This window comes from Penicillium cosmopolitanum (assembly GCF_028827165.1).
Source record: "Penicillium cosmopolitanum strain IBT 29677 chromosome Unknown utg000009l:1.0-9042332.0:1.0-9050551.0, whole genome shotgun sequence".
Taxonomy (NCBI): Eukaryota; Fungi; Ascomycota; class Eurotiomycetes; order Eurotiales; family Aspergillaceae; genus Penicillium; species Penicillium cosmopolitanum.
The window spans coordinates 2,007,009-2,022,245 of record NW_026622679.1 but is presented as its reverse complement, the minus strand read 5'-3'; the positions used below and the strand labels follow the sequence as shown (position 1 = coordinate 2,022,245).

Genomic DNA, 15,237 nt, shown 5'->3' with positions numbered 1-15,237 from the left:
GTACTCGTCAGTCCTCACTAGGACTATTATACTAACTATACTATACTACTACGAGTAGTATACTAAGTCAGCGGTGACGAAGGTTTATAATAAACAGGCCCACTACGTCATGGAATCCACTTGGTTCTCAGCGCCTTCAACCTTCAACCCACTTAACGCCCACCCTGGGCGATCCAAGCAAAATGGGCGGGTACTGACGCCAGTTCGAACTCCTCTCCTCTGCTCTCTCCTCTTTCTTTCCCCTCCCCCAAATGACTGGATGACTGGTCAACCACACCGTGACCATCCTTCCCTCTCCTCCCATACTACTACTCTACACCAATAATCTACAGAGTACTAGTTATCTCTCCCCACTCCACTCTGCCTTCTTCTCTCCTCCGCCCCCCCCCCAAATAACCCTACACCCACATCGTTCCTATCCCCTGGTCTCCAACATCAAAACCTTATTCCTTACCCAGTCTCGGATTCTAAATCGACCTGACGACACTTCGACTCTCTGACTCCCTTTCCTTGCTTTTCGCCAGCCGTTTTCCTGTCCGAGCTTTTGTTTCCTCCGATCCGACACATACGCACTCAACGCACTTAACTCACTCACTCACTCCCACGGTGTTGACACACCCTCTCTCTTCCCCTTCCATCCCCGGTTCATTGTGACCGAAGAATGATCATCCGAGTTCTGAGCTTGCTCATTGTCGCCCAGGCGTACTGATTTTCTCTTCAACCGGAGGAGTGAGAGAATGGGGGACGTGCATAGCAGGAGAACTCCTCCATTTCCTTCTCCAACCGAGACCGTCTCACCCGTCGCCATCCCACCGCCTCATAATTTGCATGTATCGCGATCACCCTCGACATACCGACACTCCTACGAACCTGAATATGTGACTGGAATCTCGTTAGATGGGCTGCCCCGTGGCGTGGATACATCGCTGAAGGAGCCGGCCCAAAAACCTCATTTCTCGCGTGGAGATTCGGCTGAGCAGGTGGCGGGGTTGACACCGGCCACACAAGATCATCAGGTTGCAAGTGACCGGCCGGAAGACCAGGGCCGTTCATCCCAAACTTTAAAGGAGCTGCGTAGACAAATGGAGGAGCTGCTTGTTTATCAACAGATGCAGCAAAGTCAGAATCAGCACTCTCCCTCGACACAAATTGGACAACCTTCTCCACCTCCGAACGAAACCCCTCGAAAACGCCGTCTGTCAAACAAGTCCCCTGCAGAGATACCGGTCACAATAGTGCAACCTTCCTCTGGATCCCAAGGTTCCGGGGGCACAATAATAGGCGTCGATAACTCTCTTTCTGCCGATCAAGTCGCGACTCAAACCCCATCATATCCCTTCCCGCGTGAACATAACCAGGCCAAACCATCAAAAGCAGCCATGGAAAAAACAGGACCCCAGGGCCAATTTAGGTTGAAGTTTCCTGCTGACAGGCTCCGTGCCTCACCCGCAACCCAAGCACCGGATGGAATACCAACGTTGCCGAAGGTGCCAGGTCAACGGCCGAACTTTTTCCCACCACTTGATGATACTCCCGCCGAGGACGCAGAAGTCGCGACGCCCAACCTTTACGACCTCACTTTGAAATTGAATGCAGACCCGGGGCTTGAGGCATGGTGGACAAACCTCATTGAAATCTTCCAGACGCACTATGGAGCGGAACGTGTCACGCTGGCTATCCCTGGGGATGCGACGGACCTGGAGAATGTACCATGGGGACAAAAGGCAATTTTCAATGGACATGTGGAGGCGGCCACGAACAATGGCCAGATCCCTTCCCACCAAGTTGACTCTGCCCCCGAAACTACGAGCTCCCGTACAATGAATAGTGATGAATTGGGGCATAGACAAGAAAAGGACCCGGCTCCCAAGCCTAGGACCCCTGGGACTGCTCCACCGATGGTTCGACCGGCTTTAGAATCGCGTCATTCTTTTGCCGGATTCCCCCAGAGCAAGAAACACCGCGCAATCGAGATAGATCGACATCAGCATCTGCCGAAGCCAAACGCAATCAAGCGCGAGAAAAAGCACGCTCGGATTTCCGAGCAGCCAGATCTTGCTGGCAGTCACATTGATTCTAAGGATTCACCAAGAAATTCACTCGATCCAATTCGACAAGCTGTTTTCCCGATCCCGAGACCACTAGAGAACGAGCCTGATCCACTTATCAAGCGCACCGGAGTTGTCAAACTTTTTGGTCGAAGCAATCCTATCGTTCTTACTCGTGAATACACGGAAAATGAACCTACGCGCGTTTCACAACCATCAGACAGGGTCGCTCGGAGTCCATTAGAAACCGTGCAGGTCACACCCGCCGCCGAAGGCCCTGGTGAACCCCAGCCTATTGTTGGAAAGCAGAAGAGCCTCATCGCTCCTAATTTGCGAGAATTCGACGAATACGAGCAAATACCACAATCTCCATGGTCTCAGTCGCCTGCACCATCACCTGCCCCGCGAACACATGCAGACTCCAATCCTTTCTTTAGTAGCCATTCGGTCGACGAAATGGCCTTTGCAAAGGACCCTCCGGAGCACGACTATTCCAATATACAGCCCCTGGAGGCCATTGGAATTGATTACTCGAAGACGGTGGTCCACATTCCTTTACTTCATGGCGGCCAATCCAATCATGGCTCTTCGTCAACTTTGAGATTCCCCGTTGCCATCGTGTCACTGCTGTCAACAATAGTGCCTTATCCATCTAATCTACGGCAATCCCTGGTTCTCCTGATGCCACACCTCACAACATCGTTCTGCCTGGCTCAACAATACAGTCAGCTCGAAACGTCAGATAACCTCCAAAGTGGAAGCACCGCGATACGGACATCTATTGGGACTAGGTGGAACCTTTTCCGATGCGAGCAGCGAGCTAGAACTCGTGGCGGGTCTCAGTGGTCATGTCGGCTATTCTGTCGGCGACGAGAGTTCCATGTCTGCCGGAGCTAGTATGACTAGTCCCAGCGATCGCTCGTCAACGAAGTATAGCCCTGTGGTCTCCAATATGGGGACGCCAGGCTTTGACCTTGGTCAGGTTGGATTATGTTCGAGCAATCAGTCTCCGGCTTTGCGCTCTAGTGATATCTCAGATGGTTATTTCAACGTTCAAAATCAGCAGTCCAAGGTACCACGCGACAATATCTCACAGCAACGTCACCGTCTCTCCAAGTCAACTGTCAATACGGACTATACAGAGAGAATGACCGGGAAAGCTACCACGGGCGAAGAAAACAATCCACATGACCCCAACACCAATGTCTCGCCTTTAACTGAAATGCGGCCACCCTCGGCCTTTTCCCCGACCCAGCCGCCGTCTCGCCAGGCGTCGACGAATTCCTTCTACACCCAGCTGCAGCGCGATTTAACCCGACAAATTCCTGACACCATCGCCCAGCTAATGCTCAACTCTGTTCCCCTTCATCTTTTTCTAGCTAAGCCTCAAAGCGGTGAAATGATATGGACAAATACTAAATTCGACGCATACCGAAGAAGCAAACCGCAGGAACAGAAACTTCGAGATCCATGGCAAAATATCCATAATAGCGAAAGGGATCATGTGTCGAGTGAATGGGCCAATGCGTTGCGAACTGGATCGCAATTTACTGAAAGAGTACGCGTGCGAAGGTTCAATGACGAAACCGCCTATCGTTGGTTCATCTTTCGGGCCAACCCGCTGTTATCAGCAACGGGAGAGGTTTTGTACTGGATTGGTTCTTTTCTTGACATCCATGAACAGCATATCTCTGAGCTCAAGGCCACCCAAGAAAGAGAAAAGTTCGCGACCGATGCGAAATACCGCGCATTTTCGAATTCGATTCCACAGGTCGTTTTCGAGGCAACCGAGAATCGCGGACTCATCTTCGTTAACGAGCAATGGAATCTTTATACCGGCCAAAGTCTAGCAGAGGCTCTTGATCTTGGATTTGCCAAGCATGTTCACCCCGATGATCTCGAAAAATGCGGTGGAATCTCTTCCCAGACAACATCAAGGCATAATGATACGAACAAGTCTGCGCCTGCAGATTCTGGCTTGGAAACCCATGGTGTCTCATCTGCCCTTGACGAGTTGGTGAAGCGTGGCGTGGCATCCCTACAGAAGGATGAAAACGGCCGTGTCTTTTACTCGACGGAGATTCGTCTTCGATCTCGGGGAGGGGATTTCCGTTGGCATCTAGTTCGTCTGGTATGCGTCGAGACTAGCAGCTTTGGTAGCGAAGAGGCTTCTTGGTATGGCACATGCACCGACATCAATGACCGGAAGAACCTTGAGCGGGAACTCAACAAAGCAATGAGCCAACTGAACAATCAAATGGAGTCCAAGACTAAGTTCTTCAGCAATATGTCCCACGAGATTAGGACTCCCCTGAACGGAATCTTGGGCACCATTCCATTCATTCTCGACACCCAGCTTGACAGTGACCAAAGGCGAATGCTCGATACAATCCAGAATAGCTCCACTAATCTCCGCGAACTTGTGGACAATATTTTAGATGTATCTCGCGTGGAGGCGGGTAAGATGTCTATGGTGAACTCTTGGTTCCATGTCCGGTCCATGATCGAGGACGTAATCGACACAATCGCTTCCCGGGCAATCGACAAAGGTCTCGAGATAAACTATCTAATGGAAGCCGACGTCCCTGCCATGATGATTGGTGATCGATTCCGTATTCGTCAGGTCCTGATCAATCTCGTCGGCAACGCGGTCAAGTTCACTTCACAGGGCGAGGTCTATATTTGCTGCAGTCTCCATCGCGACAAATCTGTTAATCTCAAAGAAACCGAGGCCCTTTTGAACTTCGATGTCATTGATACTGGCAAAGGATTTAGTTCGAAGGATGCGGAGCGGCTGATGCAGCGATTCAGTCAGCTGGGAGAGAGTGGGTCACAACAGAATGCCGGCAGTGGCTTAGGTTTATTCCTCTCTAAACAGTTGGTTGAAATGCATGGCGGAAGCCTCACGCCGAGCAGTAAAGAAGGCCAAGGTGCGAGGTTCTCCTTCAATGTCAGAGTGGATGCACCCCTCCTCCTTCGCCATCTGAGAGACCCCAACTGCTTCGCCAGGCCTCCACTGCTTCTAGGAGACCTGTGGGATCCAGGACTACGTCGTACGATCGATCCTCTCTCCAAATACCGAAGAGCTTCGAACCCAAGCTTCAGGACCCCACAGCTCTATCACCAGATCCCGATTCGCCGATACCCCAGTCGCCCATCGATAGCAGTGGGCTGGGCCCTCCTTCTGCTATGTCCTCAGCACTTCAGACTCCGGATGTCTCAACTGCACACATGCCACATCAATTCGGCCAAGAACACAAACCAAAAGCAAGCACGGCGAATTCTCCCCCGCTAGGTATTTCCGACGCACCTGCACGTCAAACTCCGTCGCCTTCTCAAGGTGCCTCGTTTCCCGGCTCGCTACCTGCGAGCTCTCCAGGAGTTCCCTCGCAAGGTCCTTTCTCTGTCGTCATCTTGTGTCCGCTCGACAATACCCGGAAAGCCACCCAGCAGCACATCGAGAAGGTCGTTCCGCATGAGATTCAATTCACCATTACTACATTCTCTGATGTGGATGAGTTGAAGGACATAACGCAAAGTCAAGATGCGAAGTGCACCCATCTGGTTTTGAATTTGCCCGCGACCGACGACATCTTGGAAGTAATCCAGCACGTCTCAGAAATTGATGCAAACACAGCACCCGTGGTAGTCATTATTTCTGACTTGTACCAGAAGCGTCAAATCAGTACTCGCGTCAAAGAATTGGCAGCTACTGGCAAACAGGTGTTTATCGTGCCGAAGCCTGTTAAGCCTTCTGCTTTCTCCACCATATTTGACCCTGATAGCAAGCGCGAACTGAGCAAAGATCGCAACCAAGACATGGCGCGAGAGATCAACAATAACTTCAAGACCGTGTCGAAGATGGTTAAGGAAGTCCTTGGTAACAAAGGTTACCGCATCCTGCTTGTCGAAGACGACGAGACCAATCGTGATGTACGTATCAAAGCAAACTACCCAAAACAAACATCTGGAAGTTTACTAATTTTCTGATAGGTGATGCTGAAGTATCTTGACAAGATCAAGCTCATGTCGGAAACGGCTTCCAACGGCCAGGAATGTACAGACATGGTCCTTTCCAAAGAACCAGGCTACTACTCTCTTATAATTGTTAGTCAACTCAGTGGTCTGCCTATAAATAGGACTGGGATCACAAACAGTACTAACCTTTGGCATTCTCAGTGTGACATCCAAATGCCGATCAAGAACGGCTACGATACCTGTCGAGAAATTCGGGAATGGGAGCAGAAGAACCATTATCCCCAGATCCCGATCATGGCCTTGTCAGCCAACGCGATGACCGATCAGATCGAGAATGCCGCACAAGCGGGCTTCAACGACTATGTCACCAAGCCCATCAAGCACAATGAGCTTGGCAAGATGATGATGGGCCTTCTCGATACCAACAAACCGTTATTGCTTCTTCGCGACCGCCTCCACCCAGGGAGTGACAAAACTGCATCTGCCCGGCGTTGATGCTTCACCCTTCATTGGTGGCCGCCTTTTCCAACATGGCGTTTTTATACAAATTCCGCTCGATAGTTCCCACAATCTTTGCATATTTTTCGCATTTTATCGCCAGCACATGATTAAGCGGATACCTCCTTTTTGCATGACTTGTTTGCTCTTCGAACTCGTTTTGGCGAGTACAGCGTGGCAGCAAGGAGATGTGAACTCTTTTGATGAGGTTTACACCAGAATTTGATTCCAACTTTACTTGCCTTTTACCCTGCGCATCTCTTCTCACACCACCCTTTTTCCAATTCTCTAAGAGGCTAGAAGGTTTTGTGCATTGTCTGCATTTGCATTGGGAATTGAGCATTTATCACCATCCTACAGCATATCCATTGGGTCGCCAGACGCCACTGTATTATTTGATTTTTCCTTCCTTTTCTGTGTGGGTTTGCTTTCGACTCTGAGCGCTTGGCGTCAGTGCTGGGATACGGCCTTTGCCCTTTTCTATTTTATTCACCCCTTTAAGCCTTGTGTTGTTTCCTTTTCCACGTGATACCAGATTACGAGCGCGCAACGACACCTTTCTATCTTCTTAATCTGTATTTATCATTAACTTTAACCTCACCGTCATTTCTATCTTGCTCCTAATTTTGTCTACGCCAAGCCCTGGAGGAGGACCGTTCCCAATTAATAAAAAAAGCCGATGACATTATCATTTCAGTGTGATTATTTCTACTATTCTACTAGTATGATTTCAAGTTGTTATTGATTTCCTTGGCTCCAGCCCTGGGAGGACAGTCATCAACTTGAAGTGGCTTTGGGTTTTAGCCATCGAGCCCTTCCCTAGAAACAGAGTTAGATCAAGATGAAGTTTCGGTCTGACAAACCCAAGTTTAACAGGGTTGGTGACAGTCAAGGTTTCGATCAAACGCCATCAAAAACATAACAGGAGTCATCAAGGGGGGGCTTTAGTATGTATGCAAGGCATAAAGCAAAAGGACCTCGGCATGATGAATCACCAGGCTGATAGTAGAAGCCAATCGGAAGGGTATCCTCATCCGGAGGTTCATCGAAATTGATTCTGTGCAAAGTAAGATAAGAAGCGAAAGTTAGTTTTAAGTGCTTTACGAGCTCGAAAATGTCGAAAATGTCGACAACCAAGGGCATTGTTGATATTGAAAGACCGGCCGTGGATATCCGACAACAGCCATATATACTGGTTGAGACCGACAGCAAACACAGGCCCTGCTGCACATTCAGCAGATCATGCCTGGGGCAGCAGAGGGAGAAGGAGGGTAAAAAATTGAACCATGGCCCAAAAAGGGAAAGAAGTGTGAGCTGGCCATTGCCAATCATCCAGTCATGGCGCTGCATGTGGCGGTGAAGGAAGCGTCGAGAGCAAAAAAATCCCCGCCTCAACCCCACTCTAAGTGCTGGCAAATTATTTAGGCCGGAGTTTGCTGCGATCATCGGAAATTTGGGGGCTGACCCAGTTTGACTGTCAATCAAGAAAGGGTAATAGTATGAGTTGATGGTCACCCTTCCCAGACGGCGACATCTATACAACTGATTCCAAAACGGGTAACATTGAATTGGTGGGGAGGAGAGCGTTGTCTAGAATCCCTCGGACCGAAATAGAGGGCTCGTGTAACGCATGTAACTGTAACTGAGTTAGTAAGTTGACCGCATGCATGTAAAATCGGGTAAAAGGACAAGTTCATTGCAATGGTCGGGGTGTGTGCGTTGGGAAGTTTGTAGATTGAGGATGGGGGCACAAAGTGTGTAGGCCATGGGTTGAGTTTCCCGAGAACCAGAACATGGAGGTTCAAGGAGGGGCGGATCGCATCTCGGTGAGTGACCGGGGAGGCTGGGGCTATGACGACGAGAATGGCGGAAGAGCTATCCTATTTGCAATGCCCGATATTGGCGTGCGCTGCGCGTCATTGCTGCGCTGTGCTGCCCGATGTCTTCCCCGGTATTTCTTGCGGAGGAGGGAACAGAGGCGACGGATGGGAACCCAATTTTGGGTGAAGTACATTATTTGGCGTAGTATCCCTGATCAACTTGGAGATGAGAAATTAAATGGAGGAGGGTGGTGTCACGGTGTAATTCGACCATGGAATGCGTGTCGACGGGGCATATCGTGTCTCGTCAGGCTGTAAGGCATGCATAAAGTCCAAGGCCAAGGCGCCGGGTGCAGAAGTGAGGCATCGACGGACATCATGTACTGTAGAGAGGAGGAAAATTATCAGGTGGTATTCAGGTTACTCCTTCTCTGCTCGGTATGGTCCCAATGGGTGCCCGGCGGCGAAGGGGCCCAGAAGAGGACTCTCGGAACCGGCATGCTTTTTCTGTCAGCAGGCAATCAGGGACCAATGATGAGAAAGCGGTCGTCTTGTCTTTTTTTCTTTCACGAATTGCATTGCCGACGGCCTGCAGAGATGGTCTTCCTTTGCATGGATTTGGGGACAAGCAAGTCATTCAAGCATGTATGCAGATAAAGGCGGGGACAATGCTGCTTTCTACGCCATCACGGCGTCTAGAGCGCTTGTCTGTGTTGCATCACTCTCGTCTTCGCCATATGTGCCACTAATGGATCGATGCGAGGCATTTTCGTTCTGACAGCCGCATCGAAAGCGGGCAAACGGAGGAGCAGGGATCAGCGTATTCAGGCTATCTTTGCGTCCATGGGCTGATTTTGTCGACCTAATCCGACCACACGGTGGTCACACAAGTCTTCTTTTCCTTTCCCCTTTTGCTCCTTTTGATCCCATGGCTCCTAGGGTGACTCTTGCTCAAGACTTACGTCTAGATGGCTTGATGACCCACAGACCCGTCGGCCCAGACGTGGGATACCTTCGAATCATTACTGGGTTCTCCACGGTTCGTTCGTTCGCGCCCTGCAGTGATGTCCAACTTCACTGATCTTCATCCCGTGTGACCTTCCCCCTTGGATTTTGCTGCCCGGCAGAGGTCTTGTTTTTGAGTTGATATTTTGGTTGTTTGAGTTCCAAATGATGTCAGGCCGTGAGACATCGTCTTGTTTCGTTGCCGCCTCCCTGCTACCGAAGAGAAAGAATCGGAAGAAACGTCGCCGGCTCAAGCATTGGCAGATTCGCGCGCGAGAAGCCACCGTTCCCTGTATCCATTATTGGGGTATGTCGGCACAGCGCGAAGATGATAATGGTTACCTATTCACTGTATTAACCAAACCGCACGAAGTATACAGATGGATAGAGAACACAGAATTGGATGTCATACGGGTTTGCTCTGTAGTTCGCAGCTCGTCATCAGCCTCACCCGGTGCGCAACTCAAACCGGACCCTCCATCCCATATCCGAATCCCCAGCCACCGAATTTCAAAAAATACAATGGGAAAATGAGGGGCAGTGTAGTAGCATGGGGGGCATACGGGAGCGAAGAAGGCAAGAAAAAAAAGGAAAAGATCGGGGAACGAAATGGGCACAAGGCTCATTTTTATACTTCCCCCCGGCCCATATTCCCTCTCCACCCAACCCAGGGTATTCCCACCCTCCACACACCCCTCCAATTCCACTTTTCTCACCCAAATTCTTTCCTGTTTTTCATCCGATTCCGCTCGGGCCCAGAAAGCAAACAGACTTTGGGGAGGGGCCGCGTAGACCAAGACCGATGATCCGGTGGGAGGGGCGGGACAGCGGAAGCCTTAGTGGAGGATGGCTGGTATCCCACCAGACACATTGCTTCGATTCCCACCCCGAGCGGGGTTAGAGCGGTCCAAGAGGCGAATCGGCGGGCAGACACGGAGGAAGAGGTGCAGCCGAAGAGAGGGCTTGGAGTTTATGGTGCGAGGGCTGCGAAATGGCCCAATGGCTCCGTCCAGACCCAGCCCATCCTTGCTCTCTTACCTTTGCCTTCTTCGTCTCAAATGGACCCCGCCGGATGGAAGACTTTCCGCCGATGGCTATAAAATCCCTCGTCTTGTCCGGTGGGCCTGGTTCCTCTTCTTCTTCCTTATCCATCCCTCCTAGCTGGCCCCGTTTGCACAGTCTAACCTCAGACCTTCCAGGTCCTTCTATATTGCTGCACCTACCCTGACCAAAGAGCATCTCTCCCACTTGCATATCATTGTCTTGTCTTGTTGAGACATACCTGTCGTCCCAGGCTTCCAATAAAAACAACAATAACAACATTCAGCCACCATGGCTACTCAACGTCACTACTATCAGCCCTCTGCTCGTGCCATGAACATGCCATCCAAGGCTCCCGCGCCAGCGAGCATGTACCCGATTTCTAGAGTTCCAGGCTCACCACCTGACTACTCCGATGCGAGTACTACAGCTTGCAGCCGCACCTCTGGCGGACTCACATTCAGCTCCGCCGGCGCCAGCGGCGATTATGAGACCAGCCCCGCGTCATACTCGGGCGTTGACGTCGTTGACGTTTTGAATGACCGTATGCAACATTCGTTCGACCCGACGCCATTGGATCGAGGCCTGGCGAAACAAGCGCAAACGTGAGTATTCACTCTCCAAGCGCAAGATCCCTTGAATTCCGCGGCTCGCCATTTCCGATGACGAAAGGCATTGCCGCGGTTGATTTCAGGATGAACTTGAAATCCGAGAGTTTGAAAACTGACCGCTATGCATGAAATAGCTCCGGCCATCTGAACGCTAAGCAGCAAGAGCTTTTGGAGCTGCAAGCCCTAGCTCAGCGACGTTTGAAGGGCGTCCGCGCCAACTTCAACGAGGGACTCAAAACCGCACGCGAGACAAAGCGCGATTTGGAATGGACTCAAAAGCGCGTCAGGTAAGAGCACAAATCTATTTCCCAAGACCTCTTGGACGACCCCTGAGGTGGACGTTGCAAGTTCCGCCCCGCTCCGCGGCCAGGGGTGATAGCCTCCGCTCCGCCGGGGCAGTGCTTGGCACGTGCGCCGTTGTGATGATCGACGCGCCAGCTAGCGGCCACATGCGTGTTCTAGAAGGCTGACAGAAGCTTGTGTTGCGCAGTGCTCTGAAAGGAAAGGCCGAGAAGGCCCACCCAGATGAATACCGTCGGGCATCGAAGAAGTATACCTTTGATGATTACTGAACGAGAGCCCAAGATACCCCCGCCGGGTCCACCAGCCTGGCCGTGGGTGGTTCAACCTTCTTTTCGCTTAATCTAACGACTATAATGACTTCGGACAAAATCGGGATCTTTGGATTTGGGACGGTTTAATTTGATTTTTTTTTGCTGGTTTGGGTTTGGTGTGTGTGCTTGGGACCTCGGGACTCTGTATATCTTTCATTGAGTGCGTGCGTGGCCGTTTTACTGCGTATATTAAGGCCTATTGTGGCGTGGGATGCTTGCCAGTGTTTTTTCGTACTCGTATTTACTATCTGTAAGAATGAAAGCTTCTAGCCATTCATTAGCTAGAATCCTCCGAGATGGTATTCTTCTCTGCCTTAGCATCGTATCGAACAGTAATCTCTAGGGTTATGTATCTAGGGCTTGAGGTGACCCCTGAATGTGAGAGTGCTTGCCAGTGGGCACCGGCTTCAAGCATTAAAGTCGGGGTAGCTACGGCCTGCTGTCGAATAAAGTTCAACAGTCTTAAGCTAACTCGGACACATATAATATTGTTTGCTTCTTCGGGCTTTAGTGCATAAGCTAGTGTTTCAAATCCACCATATGGGTTGGTTCATCATGATTCTAGGCCCGGCCCTCGGCACATGATAAACCAACCACCTTGACACTGGCCGTCAGTACGGCATTAACTACTATTATGAGGATTTTGTGGATACTCATGCATAGGTAGGAGCAATGGACACAATATTAATTGATCTTTGATCATAAGTACATGGTGGAGGCAAACAATCTATGGCAAGGTCCCATGGCAAGGTTCTTTAGTAATCGTACAGAGACTATCTATTCAAATACCCTCTAGGAAAAGGAGTGCTCCTCCTCAATGGCCCTGTTGATAACACGCACAAAACGGCCAACCTTATCTGTATCCTGCTTGGCAGTTTCGATTCCGAGCAGGACCTTCTTGATACCGACGCTGATGCGACTTTCATCCGCTAGGCCACCGATACCATCTAGTGCCCGGGCGATCTCTTGAGCATCGAAGGCCTTGGATTCCTCCATGACGAACCGCAGCTCGGTAAAGGTTTGCACATTGGGAACCATGATGTCCGAATTGAAAGAGTTGTAGATATCAAGCTGCTTCATCAAAGCACGCTCGGTAGTCGTGGCCAGAATCAACAGGCGCCGTCCATGGGTGGGCTGCTTGCGAAGGAAAACCATCAACGCCTGTAGTACGCTGTTACTGAAGCGAGGGCCAATCGGTACCCAGTCGATGATTCGCTCAATGTTGTCAACAACAACGATACTGGTACGGCTTTTATAGGCACTGTCAAAGATGCGACTAATGTGCGCTACCTTGGCCGGTTCGCTGAAGCCAACCATGTCTTCCGGGCTGATCAATTTGACGAAGGGGAATCCAGAGTTGATTGCAATCTTCGATGCCAGAGCGGTCTTGCCGCTTCCAGTGGGTCCGTGCAACAATACAGAGAAGAGTGGAGTGGACTCTTCCTGGCTACTGACCTGCTTGACGAACAGCTCACCCTCGCGCATAATCTCCTTGATGGTCTCAGAGTAATGGATCATGCCATATTGGATGCGGCTTGAAAGCTCCTCCTCAGAAACACCAAAAGCAGGCTTGACCTCGTCGAGAGCTTTGTGGAAATCGGCCCGGTTCACTTTCATATTGACGACATCATCGTTGATACTTGCCATTGTGCCAACTTTAACATGACGGGAGAATGCAAAAGAAGAGGCAGACTTGACCAAACCAGCAATTTCAGCACCAGAAAAGTTCTTGGTCATGTGGGCAAGCTCCCCCAAATTGACATCAGAATCCATGACATTATTGGTACGCATCTTCTCTGTGTGGATTTTGAGGATCTGGCTTCGGCCTTGCTCGTCGGGAAGAGAAATCTCCATGTGAACCTCCAGGCGACCAGGACGTAGCAGAGCCTCGTCGATCATGTCCATACGATTGGTCATACCAATGAGCAAGATATTGTTAAGTTGGTCAACACCATCGAGCTTCGACAGCAGTTGGTTAACAACACTATCGCCGACGCCGGTGCCACCGCCCCCGCCACTACCACGTTGCTTGCAAACGGCATCGAGCTCGTCGAAAATGATGATATGCAATCCACTCTCATCGCCCTTCTCTTTGTATTCCTTCTCGGCGTCCGCGAACATTTTTCGGATGTTTTCTTCGGATTGACCGACGTATTTATTCAAAACTTCGGGGCCGTTGATGATCTTCGGTTCTCTGGCATTCAGCATTTTACCAATCTGTCGTGCAATCAAGGTTTTACCAGTACCGGGAGGTCCATAAAGCAGAAGACCCTTGACGTGATGAATACCGAGCTTCTCCACCAATCCGGGAGGGAAAATGCGAGACGCAAAGGCTCGACGAAAGATGGTGCTGAACTCCGAATCGAGACCACCGATTCCCATGTCTTCAAACTTGAACCCCGGCTGAATGATTGAGTTTGCAGCTGGGCGGCGGTTGGAGGCCTTAATATTAACTCCGGTCTGCGCATCTCTGTAGAAGTTGAGCTGAGTTTGTGGCGTAAGCAAGCCGCGTGCGATGGGGTTCGTCTCGGTTTTCCCAGAGTTCAGATCGACCTTCTCAGACCAATCGACACGTTGAACGGTTTTGATACTCAGTAGAAGAGGGATGCTCTTGTGGTCCATGAGAAGTCTTTGCTCGGGCGCAAACAATTGGTTTTGGAAATTCTAGTTTCGTTAGCAAATACCAAGGAAGGTAGACCGAGAGTGAACATACGCTAATGACTGCCTTCGCCAGATCATCTTGATCGTATGGAACTTCAGTGCGCTTTCTTGCGGACGCAAAGCTGATTTCAATGTCGGCAGACCCCAAATATGCTTGCCCACCCTGGCTGAATTGGTCATACAGCTCGACCTTGACGGTATCTCTCAGCCCAACCCGCGCCCATGTTCGTTGAGGATCTGACATGCCGATGCATCCCGGAGGAAATCCGTCTAGGGGGCGGGCGGAGAACACGTAGAGATCGTTGATCAGGAGATAAAGGTCGGTGCCATCGCGGGTTGGCGGAATATCCAGAGGTGAGACGGCGATACTAATAGCTGTTAGTACGGACATGTAAGCCGGATCTCAATTCACTTACATGTTACCAAAGGTATAGTTGTCATTCGGACTCTTGCTGGGCTGAAGCTTCCATTCCGGCCCTCCAGTACGTCCTCCTCCGACCGGCGGGCGGGTCGGCATCGGTTGTGATTGTGGAGCTCTTCCCATTGATTGAGGTGGCGGGCCACCGTATCCCCTTTTGGTCAAAAGTTGCATCAGTCATGGGCTCATCGTAGTCGCCAGGAGCGAGCCCGAAATTGGACATGGGAGGCTGGCCGTGGTCATACCGTGGTGGTGCTTGGTTGGGGCTCGAATAGCCATGCGGCGATGGGCGCCCACTATCCCCTGACGGATTAGGGCGATTGAACATGGTGCACTGTAAATAATCCGGTGGCTAGGAGTTGCTAGGAGTCGAAGTTGTGTTGGGTGTTAAGAAGGTTGCGGTAGCGCCACCGTAGTGTTTTGAAACAGGGTAGGCAACAGCGATGATGGAAGGAGACCCGGTTATGGTGAGCTAACACGTGTCCGATGAAATAGAAATAGGCAAAATATGTAGGCAAACCCCAGTGAGACGGAGGAGTTGCA

General features: G+C 50.7%; 3 protein-coding genes across 3 annotated transcripts; 2 read left to right on the top strand and 1 right to left on the bottom strand.

Annotated features, from left to right (window-relative positions):
- Window positions 1-737: 737 nt before the first annotated feature.
- pkhB (putative sensor histidine kinase/response regulator) lies at window positions 738-6,521 on the top strand (the record flags this gene model as incomplete). The annotated part of the gene is made up of 5 exons (XM_056633493.1): window positions 738-2,772; window positions 2,840-4,998; window positions 5,058-5,981; window positions 6,042-6,155; window positions 6,228-6,521. 5 exons carry the CDS (start codon window positions 738-740, stop codon window positions 6,519-6,521), a joined length of 5,526 nt encoding a protein of 1,841 aa, XP_056484113.1.
- A 4,160-nt stretch (window positions 6,522-10,681) lies between these two features.
- Window positions 10,682-11,573, top strand: N7509_008855 (KxDL motif-containing protein; the record flags this gene model as incomplete). Its single annotated transcript, XM_056633492.1, has 3 exons — window positions 10,682-10,995; window positions 11,136-11,288; window positions 11,492-11,573. The coding sequence occupies 3 exons, from the start codon at window positions 10,682-10,684 to the stop codon at window positions 11,571-11,573; spliced, it is 549 nt and encodes a 182-aa protein (XP_056484112.1).
- Window positions 11,574-12,407: 834 nt separating this feature from the next.
- On the bottom strand, window positions 12,408-15,022 carry N7509_008854 (AAA family ATPase SEC18; the record flags this gene model as incomplete). The annotated part of the gene is made up of 3 exons (XM_056633491.1): window positions 12,408-14,279; window positions 14,329-14,644; window positions 14,724-15,022. 3 exons carry the CDS (start codon window positions 15,020-15,022, stop codon window positions 12,408-12,410), a joined length of 2,487 nt encoding a protein of 828 aa, XP_056484111.1.
- Between the last annotated feature and the right edge of the window lie 215 nt (window positions 15,023-15,237).